The 19238-nt window shown below is 34.8% G+C and overlaps 4 protein-coding genes across 4 annotated transcripts; 3 read left to right on the top strand and 1 right to left on the bottom strand.

Annotated features, from left to right (window-relative positions):
* The first annotated feature begins 247 nt into the window (after positions 1-247).
* Positions 248-1055, top strand: Blp (mitochondrial import inner membrane translocase subunit Tim16). The gene has a single exon (XM_083054843.1). The coding sequence runs from the start codon at positions 540-542 to the stop codon at positions 960-962; it is 423 nt and encodes a 140-aa protein (XP_082910969.1). The 5' UTR covers positions 248-539; the 3' UTR covers positions 963-1055.
* A 211-nt stretch (positions 1056-1266) lies between these two features.
* Positions 1267-4859, bottom strand: Exd2 (Exonuclease 3'-5' domain-containing 2). Its single transcript, XM_083054638.1, has 7 exons — positions 4028-4859; positions 3309-3450; positions 2923-3222; positions 2720-2844; positions 2208-2617; positions 1652-2028; positions 1267-1582 (listed from the first exon to the last, which is right to left on the bottom strand). The coding sequence occupies exons 1-7, from the start codon at positions 4348-4350 to the stop codon at positions 1382-1384; spliced, it is 1878 nt and encodes a 625-aa protein (XP_082910764.1). The 5' UTR covers positions 4351-4859; the 3' UTR covers positions 1267-1381.
* A 183-nt stretch (positions 4860-5042) lies between these two features.
* On the top strand, positions 5043-7957 carry LOC145945631 (uncharacterized). The gene is made up of 5 exons (XM_083054722.1): positions 5043-5556; positions 5628-5785; positions 6138-6295; positions 6397-7124; positions 7372-7957. The coding sequence occupies exons 1-5, from the start codon at positions 5462-5464 to the stop codon at positions 7742-7744; spliced, it is 1512 nt and encodes a 503-aa protein (XP_082910848.1). The 5' UTR covers positions 5043-5461; the 3' UTR covers positions 7745-7957.
* A 9037-nt stretch (positions 7958-16994) lies between these two features.
* LOC145939803 (uncharacterized) lies at positions 16995-18903 on the top strand. Its single transcript, XM_083044412.1, has 2 exons — positions 16995-17859; positions 18626-18903. The coding sequence occupies exons 1-2, from the start codon at positions 16995-16997 to the stop codon at positions 18901-18903; spliced, it is 1143 nt and encodes a 380-aa protein (XP_082900538.1).
* The last annotated feature ends 335 nt before the right edge of the window (positions 18904-19238 follow it).

The raw sequence follows: 19238 nt of genomic DNA, 5'->3' as shown, positions 1-19238 counted from the left end.
CACGTGACAAGATAGATAGCCGACTTATAATTTTTTTTAAACCGCGTCTCAAGCGCCACCTGGGCGAATATATGGGCGAATCAATATGGCCGACTGAAGGGATCCGCGTCACATATTTCTCGAGCATGGGACAAGCGCGAGTTAAGGTGCCTTTTCATGCTGACGCTCGACGCTCATTTTTAGCGTCAAAAGACGTCACGTGACCAAAATTGACGAATTGGTATCTTTATTTTTGGTCACGTGACGTCTTCTGACGCTAAAAATGAGCGTCGAGCGTCAGCATGAAAAGGCACCTTTACGACTGCGGTTGAAGGTTAGGTTCCACTCTGGCGCCATAAAACACAAGGAAGAAGAAGAAGGTTAGGTTCCCCGTGGTTGGACGAGACGTCGTGCCGCTAACCGCTAATGTTGGGGCGAGAGTACAGACTCGCGCAGACAGACGTAGACTCGAAACGCTGGTGTCAGCCGGCCAGCTGTCAAAATTGCGAGAGGGAACTGTCATCGACAGCGTGACACCCGACCGGAGGATAGGTTAAGCTATGGCGAAGTACCTGATACAGATCATCGTGATGGGCACCCAGGTCGTCGGCAAAGCGTTCGCGCGCGCTCTGCGCCAGGAGATCGCGGCCAGTCAGGAAGCTGCGCGAAGAGCCGGTGGCGGGAAACAGGGCGCGCAACACGCCGCCGCCAACACCAGGACGGGACTCTCCCTGGACGAGGCGCTTCGTATCCTTAACGCGGAACGTTCCGACCAAACGGAACTGATCGAGAAAAACTACAAGTATCTCATGGAATCTAATGACAGATCCAAGGGCGGTTCGTTCTATCTCCTGTCCAAGGTTGTACGCGCCAAGGAACGCGTAGACGAGGAGATGAGAAATCAGAGAACGGCACCACCTCCACCGCGACCATCGCAGACAGACTCGACGAGCGGTCAAGAAGCTTCCAGCAGGCAGCCATGAGACTTATACCTAGTCCAAATTCTATTTCTAGACTTATTCTAATTCTAGAAACTTGTACATAAAATATCATTATAATAAATAGTAGATTCTAAACACATTTTGTAAATATGTGATGCACCACCTTATAAATATCTAGCTAATCACACATTTAAAGTTTATACTTTAAGCATATCGTTTAATACATTTAATGTTTAAATTATATAAATATAAAAATGCTATTTTCTCAAACAAAGAGCATGATTTATGAATTAGTAACTATTGCATCATATTGCACGGACAGGTAAAAATAAATAAGAAAGATAAGTATCCATGTATATATGTACGTATATTCAGGAGATATATTGTTTTGTATAAAAGTTTTTCAAGTTGTCGCTCTTTTACGAAACTTCTTTTTAGCTACAGTTTTCCAAATTATTGCGCTATGCCGATAATCCAGCTACCTTTGCATCCTGCGGCTCAATTCTATTCTGTGCCTGGCGTATGATCAATCTCTCTTGATTGTGGCGTACAGACCATAAACTTGGTAAGTATTTTGGTTCCATTATAGTAAGAAAATGTTCTCTCCACATACGTTCCAATTCAACGAGTCCACCTTCCATTTTTTGGAAATATTGTACAACCTATTGCACAAAAATGAGACGGTATGAAAATTTCATGAATGTATGTTTAAACAATTTTAAAATAAATACCTTTAAGCCATGTGGCTGACATTTGTACTGATTAGAGACTGGTTGTTGAATCAATGCAGTCTTTAATTGTTCGCTCAGGGCATTAAGCAGATCTGGGGTAATCTTTTGTTGTCCTGTATGTTCTAATATACATTTTTCAAGCTCTTCGCGTCGTCGCGGAGGTAACAATATTCTTTCCTTCAAGGCCTTGACAGCCGAATGTAATTTTCGATAATTGTGCATGTATTTATCCCGTACATGCGTTATTGGCCCAATCAGTGGTGCATCGCACATGTCTGCTAACTTTCTTCTGAGCTGCAGATCATGATTATTGCTGATTTCGTGACAAGATGGACATAATAGTAACACATCGTGAGATTGATGTGCCTTCATTACCACTGAAAAGAATATTTTATACATACAGAAAACAGTATATATATTTATATGTGTGTCATATATTGTCATATAGTCATTATTATGTTACCACGTGTTCTCATCATAAATAATTATCACTTTCGCTATTTTTAATCATACATGATTGCACGATGCATTATGATAAAGAAAATAAAATGCTTACATGGGAAATATTTTCGATACTCTCGCGGCACGACGTTCTTCCTAATAAATTTCTCGGTGCATCCACAAACTACACATTGATTAATTTTTATTTGTGTATAATATTGCCCAACTTCTCCCAATGCTCGACCAGATGGCTCGAAATTTAATCTTACTGTATATGGTTCTGTATTCACAAGTTCTCCCAATTTTTTCGTAATATACCATTCTGCCTTTTTCCGGTCGCATGTACACAATATATCTCCATCAGGCGCTTGTAAGTAACAATTATGATATAATGGTTTGATCCTTGTAGGAATCGTACTTTTACGTTCGTTACTATCGTCTTTATCCAATACTGATGATTTTTTCTTAATATTTAAAATATTACTACTAATACTATCTACACTATGCGATCGCTGAGCGTTGAACCTTAAACAGATATATATATATATATATATATTTATGTATTTTCCGTGTACATATATATGAATTGAATATAATTTATATAAAAAATAACGTAAATTTTCATACCTCGTATCGACTGTTTTAGCAGGCACGCCATGAATCCTTACATTTACATCATTGCTCAATATATTATATAAATAAATCCCTACTCTCTGCCAGAATGAATACTTTTCTTTCTCTTTTTGCATTATCTGCAACAAAATTCAGAACGGTATAACTTATAACAGTAATACGTGTAAAAAAATGTTACTTCAAATAAATTTCCTTACTTTGCGATAAATGATAACGGATGCAAGTGCATCGCAAGCAGCATATGCCACTTGTTCGTCTGATAGGGTGCTAGCGTCCCAGTCACCGCACCTCACTTCTATTATTTTGTCCATCTCAATGTTAAGATACTCTAAACTCATAGCAGCTAAGCTTTTTCGGTTTGGTAAATTAAAGTTTTCAGCTAAAGTTCTTAAATCAAGAGTTCCATTAACTCTACATCCATAATCCTTCACTATCTTTTGTCCATCTTCGAAGGGAGCAATTCCAACTTTAAGGATGTGCTTACTGGCTAATAATTCCTGTGAACAAATATAAATATTAAAAATTAATTTTGTTAGCATTATATGCATTTGGATAATAATTGTAGACTTGTTGCAAAATATACCTTAAGTTTAAGTGGAATGTATCCAATCTTTCCAATCCGAAATAGAGCAACTACACCATTGAAAGTGGCCAATTGTAAAAGAGAAACAGGTCCCTCTTTGACCCATTCGCAATCAAAACCCAGTACGCCATCAGACAGATTACTATCAAGGAAGTATATGCAATTAATCGATAACTTTATTATAATAAGAATCATAAATGATATTTCTACTTGAAAAATATATTTTGTAAGATTTTTAGAAACAAGCAATATAGAAAAAAATGTAAATTTATATAACAAAAAACCGAAGAAAGAAGAAAATTCCTTTTTAATTAATTATAATAAAAATTTGTTATATATATTATATTCGTGAGAGGAAATAAAATTAATAAATCATAAAAAATATATATACATAAATTCTCTTTTCATATAATTTTGCGATTTATTTTCAGACGTTATAATTATATTTCAAAGTATTCTACATCTTTCTGCAAGAATCTCAAGGACACATGTACTGTCTTATTTCTTGTACACAACACTCTGGTATTCTCGACAATACTCATCAAAATGAAAAAAAAAAATGTAAACAATATCTATGAGAGGTCGTTTCTATCATATTATGGAAAGAGATAATAACGTATATTTTAACATTTAATGTTTGCATGATATTTAAAAATATTGTATGCGAGCAATCTGCTTTTTTTTTGCAATATAACGATAATCCCATGTTGTAATCTTACCAGCGAATACGTTGTACGGCGTAATCGCATTTCTCCGGAGAGTCTGCTAGAATAATCTTGTCTAATATAAGCTTAATTTCCTTGTTGTCATCGTTATTCTCATTATTATTCAAATCTTTATCATCTTTATCATCTTTATTATCTGCTAAATCTTCATCGGATTTATTTTTACAGCTACTATCGTTTCGATTAATATCGCGATTTTTTATATTTTTATACAAGTGTTTGACGCTACGAAGCACGTTGTTGCGATACTTCGATGCCAAAAAGACAAGTCCCACGGTCACGCAAACGAGAAACATATTGCTGCGCGCGGGAACCATTAATTAACGGAGAAAACGGTATATAAGACACACGGAAAACTGGATTAAAAACCTATTTGGTATTTACAATTCCGATTCGTTATACGGGATATATAATTATATATGTACACGCACGAGCAACTCGTTAATGTTATACAATTTTATAAATATCAATCGATTATATTGAGAAACTGAAACTGCGATATATATATTTGTAATATCGATATTTTTAATTCACAGTGATAAACCTCTCAAAATGTTATACAGACATTTATATAAAACTGACGTAAATAACTAGCGATTATTCAACATGATAAATCTACTAGTACTCGAAATCGCGATCGCGCCTGCCTCGAAAAGTTTTCGTATAAAACAATCATCTCGGTGACCAGCTTCGACACATCGAAGTATAACGAGGCTCAAAACTACCCCGCAGCTATATATTATAACGACCGGCGTACGCGGCTACAGGTATCACACACAGACTACGAAACGATTCCGAGCCGAGCACGCTTATATCAGCTGTTCCATGTCAGCGGTACAAAAATCGATCCTCCTATCGATCCTCGACAAGCGATTCGAGCTAATCGAGAATCGAAAGTCGCAATGGAAGGGAGAAAAGTCTACCCCACCCTTTCCGAGTCTTTTCTCTCAAATTGGATCATATTTTTTTTCACTCGTATAAAAATTAATCTGGAATAAAGTATATAAAATCCATTTTTTTTTTTTTTACAAAATTCTTAAAGCTACGAGAAACAGCAAACTTGATTGGCTACATCGTTTCTAAAACAGTCTTTCGATACATGTTTATGTCAAATGAGACGTGATTGGTCGATGTTGTTGTATGTTGGATGGTATTCATTATGGCGCATTTACTTTCGCATACATATTTCGTATCATCCAGTTATTTCTCTTGAGATACATTTCTGATCTCTCTTTTCGTCGCGCCCTATATCTCCACAGCATAGTTTCCTATCTACAGTGCTCGTAGAGTTTGTTTTTGCGCGTCAATTGCGGCGAGATTCAAGTTTCGCTTTTAGGTTATATACTATTTATACAATAGTGTCCCAGAGGTAGAGGGTAATGAGCTAATATCCGTACTGTCGTCCGCAAGGATCTTTCTCGAGGTACAATGATAACTTGTGCGGCCAATGGATGTCCCTCTACTCAGAGTATGAGGATAGACGGCAATCCGATATCGTTCTTTGCTTTTCCGGACGACGATCTGTAAGTATATTTTTAAGCAAAAGAAAGATTAACGTCAAATTATTAACTATTTCCGCGCTGAATTTCAAAAGGAAGACTCAATGGCTTCACAACTGCAATTTAGCATCGGGTGTTACCAGCGATAAGAAACCCCTGCACCTTTGCGAGGTACATTTTGAAAGAAATTGTTTCACCGCATCGAGGGATTTGAAATCAAACTCTGTACCTACCCTGTTTGGTAGAATAGAAGGTTTGTAAGCCTATATGGAAAGTTACATCCTACATCTATGAAAGTGTTTTTTAACAAATAATTTGATGGATCACTCGATGAGTGCATTAAATAAATATTGGACTATTTACTTAGACGGCTAATAATTATATCTACAAATGTATTTTTAATTTTACTTGGATAATTATTAATTATTTTAATGTTTTAACTTGTAATAATTCAATAAGGATTATATACAAATACATTGAAAAATTATTTATAGATGTAGTTTATAATATGTGCAATTATTTTAATATAAGATTTTTATTTTGCTTGTATGTGCGACGTAGACCATACAGTTCAAAATATTGCAATCATATTTATTTTCTTACAGAATCTCCAAAAAAACTGAATAAAGTTGAAATTATGTTACAAAAAGAACCACAAGAAGAACCTCAAGAAGAACCGCAAAAAGAACCATTAAAACAGAAGTTAGATGAACATTCACATACTTTAGTGACACCGCCGCAAAGTCCATTCATGCAAGATAATGTAAATCAATTTTTTTTAGCAATATATTGCTAATATGTGTTTACAAACCATTAATAAATTATTATTTATAGGCATTTATATCTGTATTTATTACATTGCAGGCTGAAGATACAACTGGTGGAAATAAAACAAATATGTCAATTGATGAAACAGTAACTATGAATGGTTCTGCCACAAGTTCCGTATTGCAGGAAAATCTTCAAATAAAGACAAAGACATATCGTTTGATAATACAAATCGATAAAATACGAGGTAAACCAGGCCCAAAATGTAAAAAAATGCCTTTGATAATGCTTAATAATGACAAAAAGGTGACAAGCGAACAAGACAGGAAGAAGCTTCGACCATTACATATTAAAAAGCCCTGCACGCAGGGTTCCTGCAAACTAAGGAGATGTGTATTTAATTCAAAACTAGCGTTTCAATGTGAACTATGTGATAAATATTATGTTGCAAAGAAAGAGATCGAAAGCTACTCTTGCACTATATGTACTAAAACTTTTCCTAATCCACAAGCATTATATATGCATCTTAGGAAACATTTTACGTGTGATATCTGTGAGACAGAATGCAGCTCTCAAACAGGTTATGACAAACATGTAAGATTACATGTTAGCACTGATCCATTAAGTCCGTACAAATGTCATCAGTGTAAAAAGACATTTGAACTGAAAGAAAGTGTCAAGCAACATTGTTTGGAGCATCCTAAGATAAAATTACAGAAGTCTCTTCTTCAACTTTCACCTTCTATAACTACGATAATCCCTCAACAAAATGATTATCGATGTATGAACTGTAATATTACTTTTAAAAGTGATCAAGCATACAGGTAAACTTTCATATATGAATATTATTTAAAAACTTTTTAAATTACGAGTATTATGTATGCTTAGTAAATATATGTTGTGTGTGTATTATTATAACTACATAAAATATGCTTATATAACAAATGATTAATCTCATTTTTTCTATAATAAATTAATAGTTATAAATCAAGATTTTATTTTATAAAATAATACACATGACACATATGTATAGAATTTATATACTCTCGCATGACATTAGAAATATTACAGGAATCATTTAAGTTCTCATGGAAAGAGAGAAGGCTTAAGTTGTAACATTAGTGAGACCAACAAGATAATTTCGGTGCCGAATCCTTTAACTGGAAGTCAAATAGGCATTCTCCAAGCGGTAAAGTTCAGCTGTCGAGTATGCTCTAAAACATTCGATAATGTTGGAGAGGTTGACTTACATACAAGGACTCATTTGGACACTGAGGAAGATCACAAATGTAATATTTGTAAGAAATTTTTCAAGAGCAGTTTGGCTTTTAGCGAGCATTTGAAACAACATCTGGCGCGTGCACATCCCTGTCCAATTTGCTCGAAAGCCTTCATCAACAAAACTACTTTAAAGATACACTTAAAAACGCACTCTGACTCCTAAGATTTGTAAGTAGTAATAAATTTTTATTTCGATTATTTTATTATTTGGGTAAATATATTCAAATAAAAAATAATATATATGAAGATTATTTTTTAAAAACCTCATGTATGTAAAATATTTGAATATTATCAACTCGTATATATAGCCAATGTATTATTTACATCAGTCTCTAATAGCATACAATTATAATGCAATGATAATAAAAGTTTTACGTTTACAAAATAAATCTATGTTCGTAGAATTCAAATCTTTTACATTAAATATTAATTTTTTAAGTATATTTTATAAACAGAATTGTATTCTCATTGTGTTTGTTAGAATTATTTTTTAAAATTAGATTATATTAGTTTAAATTCGCGTGTTCTTTATGATAAGAAAATCTTTATGATAAGAAAAATATCATACATGTATATAGTGTCTCTTATTTTGAGATATAATTGAAGCACTTTTCATTGTCAGAAATTTTTCGGATTTCGTTCTGATATATTATGTATTTTGTTCTGATATATGATGAATAAATTTCTCTATTTTTTTCTTTAATTTTATAGAATTTTATCATATGTCATTATAAAATTGAAATTAATTAATGATTTATTTATATAAAAAAAAATATATGGAAAGTAAAGATATATTACGGTTCTGTAAATATATGGAACATATATATTACGTTTCTGTAAATATAAAATTTATACATTATATGAACACATATTACAACTATTCATAGTTTCTTATAGTTATATTGATGATTTTTATTGTAAAAATATATCGAAAATTTGATTATCGCACGTGTGCGCGCGCGTGTATGTGTGTGTATGATTTTATTCTCTTTCTCTCTCTCTATTCAGGTTATAAAGAAATAAATTTAATAAAATATAAATTTTCTAAAATGTATATGTTCCTATCAATATATATTTTTCTATAATGTATATGTCTCTATTTTCACAAACATAGTTGTTGAGAATGTCAAGTAAACAAAATTTTTTTTGTTGAAATTTATATCACTGGTTTTAGATATGTGTGTATCACACGTTTTAAAATTTGATATTGTAAACTTTTCTGGATCTTTAATATCTTTTGTTCTGTGCAATCAATCCTTTTTTATGATTCAAAAATAGAAAAAAATAAGCTTTGCACTTATAGGATTTTTAAAATTTAAAAGATCGGATACACACATAGTATCTCTAAATCTAAATAAATAAAAGAAATTGTATTATATGTATATACCTGCATATACACACATACATGATAATATCGTGTTATAAATAAGATGTCATATAGATATATTTTCAGGACTTCTATGTGAAATTGCATTCATAATCTACGAAATTAGAAGAGCTAAAATTCAATCTAGAATTTCAGATTGTTTTCTTTAATGTAGCGTTTCTCCTTGTGTGTGTTTTGTGTGTAATAAGGGAGAAAGATTAGTTTTTAAAACAATGTTCTAATTTGTTCAATAGAATAAGCACAGTAATATTAATAATAAGAATAAATAAAATTAATGACGATCAGTAAACAGAGATGTACTCTTTTTAGTCTTAATCTGCTTATTTAAAAAAAAATTAAATCTTAATTTGTATTAAATTCAGATAATGAATCTTTTCTATTGAAAATTCCAAAATTTTTTAAGCAATCTCTGATTTATATCCGCGTTTTAATTTTATTGATTCATCTATCTTTCGCAAGATATCTGCAGGAATGGCAAAGTACGAGTGATAGACTCGAGATCGTGAAGAGGGATATGACCGCGAATGAATGAACGAATGAATGAGCGAACGAATGGCGATAATAGTATCCTTTGAGATGCCGCGAATGATCCTGATTTTTACAAGGAAAGAAACGTCCAGAAGTTACCGGCAGCAGTACGGAAGGGGCACCTGGGAGAAGGGAAACCGCCCCCGAGATCCAAAGGTGCCGACGACCCGCTGCGGAACAATCGCGCCGATGTTCACGGGTCGCCCACTGTCAACGGGGACCACTTCAAACGTAGCCGGCTTCAATGTGTTTATTTGGCCAACGTCAAATTTACTCGTGGAAAAAGGGGAACCCGAAATGATGCGCCTAGCCGCCAGGGCGGCACTTCGTCGCCCTGGTTTTGTGTCGTCCGAGATACAAATCCGATCGTTTTGTGTCGCAGTGCATCACTTCGCAGCCGCAGGCTCGTGTAACCCCGTTGTAAGCTCTTGACTTTCGCTTGACGAGCTTAAGTCGAACACGGGCGTAATCCGATTGTTGTCGGTCGATGAAAGAATTGAAAAGGTCCGATGAACGAGCGCGAGTTTTTTTTTTCGCGTAAAATTTGGTACAGATTAGACACGCGAGATACGATACATCATTTATCATATAAATGTGGATGTAATAGAAATTTTCCTGGTAATTAGTAATTGATTTATTTTACAATCGACAAATGAAAAATGAGATGAAGGGAAATATCAGAAAGGAAATATTCGTCTATATGAGATGAATAAAATATTCGTTGATTTTTTTTATCGCGAAATATTGCTACATAATCATTAGAAATTTAGAAAATCTTAAGGGTGAAGGAGAGAAAATATATGTGTATGTGATATAAATTAGTATATGTAATGTGATATAAATTAGTTTTTTTATGTTTTGTAACAATATTTATAATATTTGTTGAACATGACTGCAATTTAAATATCGTATAATATAAAGATTTAATAAATAGAAGTTTAGAGTCTATTATAAGCCTCGAATATTACGCAGTGCGTGAAGACATTTAGCAACGCTTTGTTACGTTTAGAATAACGATAGTCAAGGTGCTAGGTATATCGAAAAAGCTTAGAGGAGGATTCCATAAATTCGTCATGGACTTCTCCATGGACCACTAAACGCTAAACGACGTACGCATATTGCGTATACGCAGACTACGGAACTGTAGGATTAAGGATGGCGAAGGGTCGTCGTGTGACGAATTCGTCAATTTGCCGTGAACGTTGGAAATAGATATCGAAATAATCTGCAAGACATGTCTCAATCCGTTTCCATTTAGCACATCTTGATATACCAGGTATTGTTTGCGATTTGTGTATTGACCAGGGAAACTGCGAATATTTTGACAAAACAAAAATGGGATGTTATTCTCGATATAAATATTGATTTCTACGCGAAAAAATGTGGCTAATTTTCTATTTCCATTGTAATCGTAATCTGTAAAATCATTCAGAGAACTATTAATGATATTACTATATTATCTAAATAATAACAAGATTTTTTGTATGGATTTTGATTTAATAAAAAATATAAATTGCATATTTTCCATACAGTCTCGATACAGGCCACCGTGAATAAAATTTGAAAACGAATAATCCTGGCGAAATCAAAATCTTTGAAAAATTCTAAAAAGAAATATCTCGCGACTAAATTTGCACGATATTTTTCTACCATCCATGGAAAGGGTTGTTCGACTATAAAGCAAATGTGCTAATTCACAATCGTGTCAAAGTGACCGACATTCAGCATTCGGAAAACGCTTTCACGATTCAATATGGACATTTCCTATATGTGTATGCATCGGAAAATGTTCAGAGATTCCTGACGGTGCAATCTGGGCAGCTGTATCGAGATGGATGACACATGCATTATTTGATAGAAGCAAACGAAAAGATCATATATAAATTAAAAATTTTCCATTTAGGTATATATGAATATAGCATTATCAATTGGTACTTAATTTTATTTTCTAGAGATTATAATTCTATATATTTTTATATTTAATAGATTAAAATTTAAGCACATCAATTTTTGTATTTACCAAAATAAAATGATATAATTATTATCAGGACAATAAGATTTTGAGAAGAATGAAAAGACAATATTTAAAGAAAGAGATGAATCGTCAAGATAAAATATATAGATATAGCCGACATTTCTTTTCTACTAATTCTTGTATTAAAATTAATAAAGATTCGTTGCTTTTTATATTCCGATTTGTAAAAGATGCATGATATAATCAGAATGCACAAGACAGTTTCAGTGGACAACCGTGAAGGAAAAGGCATATTACGATCTCATATCAATGTTCGCGCGGACACATATGCTCCACAGAATGTAAACCGTGAAAAATGCCTTCGACTTCTCATCCTGAAGGAAAAAACTGAGGGCGATCAAAGAAAAAGAAAGAGTATATTCGAGAGAAAAGATAGCAGAGAGAAAGAGAAAGAAAGAGTCTCTCTTTTGGTAGCAGGCACGGGCCATCTGGCAGAACGACCTTTTATTATGGTATCTATTCCTCCCGTGGGCTCTCTTCGAACGACGAAGGATTCATTCGCGCGGAAGTTGGATCTTTGATTAATGGACAACGAGATAAACCGCATGGATTTCCCGATCGATATCGATGGCGAGAGGCGGTGTCATGATTGCTTTTGCCCTAGCTAATATTCGCACTTAATTTTGCACTTAGGCAAAACCCATTTTCTTTCTACAGCTCTGCCATATCCAGATGTGTTTGAAAATTGTTTATCTTAAAATTATAGAAAAACATATATTATCGTAATTTTATTGCGCGAAAGAATTAAGATAAAAGGAACATAATATAAAAAGTTCTTTTTCAAAAAAAGATGTGTGTGCATCGTATACAAATTTTATATAATATTTATTTTCTTATATTTATTTTATTTTTTTTAAATGATTGAATTCTTTGGTTTAAACATTTTGGTTTAAACATATACACAATGTACATGAACGTACAGAACATATCGTCGAAGAACCTAAATAGAATATTAAAATTCGAAAGTAAAATTTTTATAATTATGCTCTTTTCCTTCAATTAAACAAATGTATTTGTAAAATCTATTGACTTTATGTTTTATAGTTTATATTATTAAATTTATAAGTAATTTACAAAACTTGCTTAACATTTTACAATCATATATTTAAAGTATTACATCTTTTTAAAGAGAGAGAGATATGTACATAAAAAAATCTTTTTTTATTTGCTTTAGATTTTCTTTTATATTTCTCTTAATCTGCAAATTTTTATTATTAATTTAAATATTACATTTTAAAATATTTTTGATATATATACATATGAAAACTAACTTTGACTTACAGTTTTAGGAAAGAAATTACGGAATAATTGTATGAATAAATTTAACCAAAAAAAAAACTGTAAGTAGTTTTACTTTTTTATCAAATTTATCTCGCGAAAAACAAGATTTTTTTGTGTATAAGATCTGTTTTCTGTTGGTAGAGAAAAACATATCTCTTCGATATGGTGTAAGAACGGTGTGTCACGTCACGTCACGTCACGCGTAATTGTTTGGTGGCTGCTAGATGCTCGGATAGCTGGGTGACTCTCTGAGAGTAACACACCCCATACTCTTTTGGGGTATCCACGGAAGAGCCCAGGGTGAGCCCCATAATAGCCCTCGACCAGATCCCACCCTCTTGGCAAACAGAAAGGCCTTGAAAGTGTGCACGACCGCAGAGTCGCCGCCCCTTGCATGGCGGGGTAAAATTTGATTATGCCCCTTCCACGTGGATGAACCCGGCGAGATTCATCGGCGGGTACCCGCCAATGATTTATGCCACTTTTTTTTCCTTACCGCAGCGACAAGTTGTCTTTGTTGTCGTTAGCTGTTGTATGTGCGTGCATGCGTTTCCATCATTTTTACTGAAGCGGTTGAAGACAAAAATTAATATTATTTAAAATAATCTACGCAGATATGCGTATTATTAAATATGATTTGTTAAATGCATCGCTGGATATGATGCAGCTATAATTTATAAGTCAATTAAAAAGGATTTCAATGTTTCTGGAATGTATAGAACTTTTCCTGAATATTGACATTTTCTTGATAAATTTTTATTTGATATGAATATTTAAATATCTCAATAATTTTTGAGTTTTAAGCTTCTTTAGACTTCTTTAGATTTTTTTATAGAAACGCGTTCTTTAGTCTTAATTAAATATTAATATCAAAGTTTCTTAAGATTTTGATATTAATATTTACATTTCACGTTACAAAGAGAGGGAAAAGAAGAGAGAGAAAGAGATTTTAACTAAAAGAATATATGAAGCATATGACAAATATTGAATGCAACGGGGAGAGAGACGTCTATATTAGACGCAATGCTTCACATTTCTGTGTGAGGTAACTTTTTTCGATTGCGGATACAATACTTTTCTAAACCACAACGAAAAAAGCGCGCTCCCAATAAATTCAGTGGAATTAAGCAGAAATCTGCGATATTTGTAGCCGCCTGATCCATCATCGGTCATTGACGGATATACAATAGAACTTCAGGAAGCAATAATACCAGTGCTGCACCCACGATCGCTCATGTTTTTTTTTTTTTTTTATTTCCATCGGAACAGACCAATTTCTAACGATTGTATACAAGGTACGAAACTATCATACAAAAAATATTCATTTGATGGATCTCTTATTATTCTGTTTGTTAACATGGACACTCAATTAAATGTGTCTATTCTGTGTCTTAGATTTTTGATGAAATTATATCAAAATGTGGCACGTTGCAAAATATTGCATTTCAAATTAAAATTTGATTTGAGTGGAAAATCTCTCTCATTCTCTTATATGTATATACATATAAAAAATAATTTAGATTATAACTTTATTTACAGCTCGTTTAAAAAAGAATTATAGATTACTTGTAAAATTATATGAACATAATATCATTTAGTCTTAAATACGTTTGTAATAAATATTTATACGCTTATTCAGAATTATTAGTTTTTGCATAAATCGCGAATCTCCGAGAAATACTCAATATAGATCCTGTCATTCATGATTGGCAGAAATACGCGATCCTGAATTGAGGCAACAGTTACATGCCTTCGTTTTGCTTATTGGAACCAGGAAGACGCAACTTAAACCTGACACACGAATGTCAGTAGTCGTAACTTGTTGTTGTGACTTCCGTCGCTCCAAGTAAGACGGATCGGGAAGAATTTCGTAAAAGGAAAACCTAGGTCACTTGGAGAACTGATCGATCCATCATCAGACTAATATAACTTCCGCATTTAAACGGCGCGTACGCGAGAAAAGGAGAGAATTATCTTGGCGCTGGTTCTAGTTTTCAAAAGAATCTTTGAACTTATTTCGACTTGACCGATCACAGATTGAATCACACGTTATCCAATCGGATTGACGGGTCTCAAAAACGATGATACGAGTAGAAAACAGAAAGATTGATGTAACGATTTAATACTAAAAATTTTTGGAATAAAAAAATTAGACAGATCGAGCCTAGTTTAAAAGATTTAATTTATAATGTTCGGCAGAATATAGAATTTTCAGATGAATATTTATATGCAATTTAAAAGTAAATCTCCGTTTTCTTCAGGGAGGGGGTTTAAAAGTATATAACATTTATATATTTCCCAAGAAAGAGTTTGATTTATAAATATATATAGAGCACTTACTTATTTTTGACAAGTTAGCTAGAAGAGATAATAATGAGAGAAGAGAAACAGGGAGAGAGAGGACCGTGGATTACTAAATCGCGACATCACGGAGATTGTATGATCGCGCAGAGCTCAGGCAACGGGACCTTCGCAAAACGGGCGACGGCGATGATGTCGTGACGAATGCGACAAAGGACAGAGCCCGGTATCAATGGTCCCCGGCCGGTTTTGTAGGAACATCGTTTTGACAGAAGGGTGTCGTCACAGTCGGTGGAAGCGAGACGGACGCGAGAAGGGTGGGTGGCGTAGATCGGCGAACGCGGCTCTCTGTTTCTGGAGGGTAACGCGAGATCTTTCTCTCTTTCCCTCCTCGAGTGTTACAATAAATCAACGGCGCGCTTTTGCGAAGCTCCACCCTCGGAGACCTTTGCCGTATATAAGCAATATATCCCATACATGATGCGACACCCCGTACCATGACGATCCGACTCTGTCTGCCCTGGTCCTCATTGTGTCTAAAGTGGCCTGTCCGTCGATTTTGGAACGGATCGCTTTCTATAAACAATTTATTCTTTCAGCTCCCGTGATCGACCATGAATGATTCGCATCGGGCTAAGTTATCAATGAAATTAAGTAGCAGATTGATGACTCGCGTTTTGTTACAAGTATTATTTATTTATGTAATTATTTATTTTTTCTTTACTATTTTAAATCATTAATAACTTGATATTTTTTAAGGAAAAATTTATTGCGATTTAACTATAGAATTCGTAAAAGAAAGCAAATTTAACAAATTTCGTATTTAAATTTCTTTTTCAGAAATTTCAGATATTTGAAGAAATTTTTAATTTACTTGGTGACTGTAAGTATATGAGCGACAATTAATCTTGGCTATAATATTTAAATATGTTTAAATGTAAATTGTGTGTGAATATTTTTGCTAATATATTTTCGTTAAATGCAATTTCTTTCTTAGGTAAAATTGTAGCTTTGTCGCGATTTTTTTATGTAACTAACTATAAAATATTAAAAATATTTATAGTACACATAAATCTAGTACAAGTAAAAGTTACTTGTTAATATTATTTATCGCGGTGTATTGTTGCGAAGAAACAGCGATAATTAATAATTAATAATTGGATCGGCAAACATCGTCTGAGTAAGAAACAAATCTTATTCTGGCGATATCGTCTGTCGGGGATCGTAACCCTTCCGCGGCCAATAAAATCAACGTCGATCCCAAATTTCGTGTCACGGGCGTGCCTAGTTTGAGAAAAGCGGCATGTTTCGAGCGAACGGGGTGGACCCACGATATGGGGACCCTGCGACCCTTCGATATCGTTTATTCGTATCGGTTCTACATTGGCTTTTTCTGACTTCCCTGTTTCGTCCGCGCTTCGACTTTCCACCCCGATCGTCCGTATATTTCTCCCTACGTCCGTACTCGTGCTCCCTCGTGACAAAAAGGGCGAGAGCCCCGTGGCCGCAGCGACCGATTAATTCACTACAAAGGGGCTGCGTATCGCACATCGAGCCCTCGACAGGCCCCTCTAAACCCACCTTCGGCCCTACTGCCAAGGGCGTCCTGGCTCTTATCCTTCTCCCGCCGACGCTTTTCGGGGGACGAACCGATCCTCCCTCCATAAAGAGGATTGGTTCGACCCCCGAAAGGCCGTCGGTAGCGAGAAATATTTCTATATAAGGTCGGGGTAACCTTAGATTCCTGCTTAGTGAGTTTCGGACAATCCGTAACACTGTCGCGCTGATTGCCCTATGTCCGCGACGACGGTAAAGTTTCATAAGCGACGATAAAAGTAGATTATTTATCAGATTTTTCAAACTTCCGTTAAGTCTTCGAAGATGTCCGAGCTGAGGACCAGCGGCTTCTTTCGACCCTGGCATATCCCGGAGACCACGAATAAAGCGGAGACCACGATTGTCCCTGATACGCTCCATGACACGCCGTGTAACAGACAGGAGGACGACGACGAGAGCGTCGTGTCTTCGGCGACATCGACAACCTCCACATCGAGCTCGACCACCGTGGAAACATCCGAAAAGTACGACGATCATCCCTTGGATAGAGATACGGCGGACTCGACATCATTAAACGTTGTCCGTCATCGCGCGAGGATACGTCGGGGAAGCGAGTCCTCCGACGACGTGGCGATCAGTACTACGCCTTCCCTTGAAGGCGAGGACGTCGTCGAGAGCACTGTGCAAAATGCGAGGAACAAATCACGTGCCTTCCGTTCGCAGCAGTCAACCGATTCAACGACCCTCGCGGTTTCCGCTCGCGATTCAGACAAGTTTAACGGTTCCAGTGATGTTAGTCCACTGGAATATCTCTCGACATTCGAGTTTCGACGTCCGGAGACCTTTGCACCGATAAACGATGGAGCTTATTCGATGGCGAATTCAGATATCGCCGGACCATCATCGGTCGCGAACTCGATAATCCCCGAGTTGTACTACGCTTTTCCCGACTTTCACTCCGGGATTCATCCCGGAATTCATCCCGGGATACATTCCGCAGTTCAACCGGGGATTCTTCCTTCGGATTTTTATCATCGTTCCGTGGAGGAAGCGGTGCAAATTGTGCATCGACAAGATGCTGTTGTTAAACAAATGAAGAAGATGCGCCCGAAAAAGTTTCGATGCCAATACTGCGACGTCGCGTTCAGCAACAACGGCCAACTTAAAGGACACATTCGGATACACACTGGTTAATTGAAATTTTCAATATAATTTATCTACGCCAGAATTTTCAATATAATTTATCTGATATGTAATTATTTGCTCAACAAGAAAAGATAGCGATGCGTGTGGAAAACATTTGCTGGAGAACATCTTTTTGAATAATTTTCTTTCATTATAATTTTACAATTTCCAATCAAATAATTTTAATTTCGATCTTTCTATTTTACATATACAAGATTTTTTCAATATAATTTATCTACACAAAAATATTTGCTGAAAATATAGCGATGCATACAGAAAATATATTTTTTTTAAATCTCTGAGTTTTTTTAAATTTTAAACAATTTTTTACAATAATTTAAATTTTTGAACAAAATAGTTTTAATCTCAATCTTTTTATTTTATTTTACAATATAGATGTCTTAAAGAAAGTTTTAGAAAATGAAAAAAGATTATAAATATCGATGTATCAGTATTTGCATCTTCCTATTATAATAATATTACTACAGAGCGACAGAAAATATAGAAAAAGAGATTTATAAGCATTGGAAAATAGTATTCATTGATGTATTTAATTTATCGCGCTTCCACTTGATTATTTAAGTAATCGCATTTATGCTTGTTAAGCAAATTTCCATTCAAGTAACAAAATTCGCAAACATCTATGTCTCTTCTTCTTGAGAAAAATATTATCGAAAGTCACTATCATAATATGAACATTGTAAACACAAATAAATTATACGACATAAATAATTTGAACAGAAATATAGCATGCATTTTTATTGTTACAGGGGAGAGACCGTTCAAGTGCGACGTAGAATCCTGCGGAAAATCGTTCACCAGGAACGAAGAACTGACACGACACAAGCGAATTCATACTGGTGTTCGGCCTCATTCCTGTGTCGTTTGTGGCAAACGATTTGGACGTAAGGACCATTTGAAGAAGCACACGAGGACTCACGAAATTCGCGATCCGTACCGCGTTTCGGCGACGGCATTAGGCATGTTCGCTCTAAGCCATCCATTTCAACAAGCTACCGGACTGCCGCCATACATCTACCAGATCTGACGTCGGAAATTTGCCGGTAAAAAGATCTAACATAACGATCCATTTGACAATTTTAAAATGTTTATTCTCGCGATAAACATGACAATTGACAGGGTATCCAACTAGTATATATTACACTGCAAAATACATGATACAACACTATATTTTATATGATGTTAGACGCCTCAATTATCTTGAGAGTTTTAAGTCATCTAAGTATTTTCGATACTATCATTTAGGGGAAAATTTGCCGCCACGAACTTTAGAAGAAAAATTTGCGAAAAACGTTTCGTAATATTTTTTAACGAAACGGTTTTCGCATCTCTCGACTATTACGTATTTTTCTGCAACGTGAC

Source organism: Prenolepis imparis, unplaced genomic scaffold (genome assembly GCF_030444845.1).
Source record: "Prenolepis imparis isolate NDT839.2.m4 unplaced genomic scaffold, iyPreImpa1.0 SCAF_1, whole genome shotgun sequence".
In the NCBI taxonomy this organism is placed as follows: Eukaryota; Metazoa; Arthropoda; class Insecta; order Hymenoptera; family Formicidae; genus Prenolepis; species Prenolepis imparis.
Note: the sequence above shows the minus strand (reverse complement) of the source record. Positions and strands in the feature narration are given on the sequence as shown.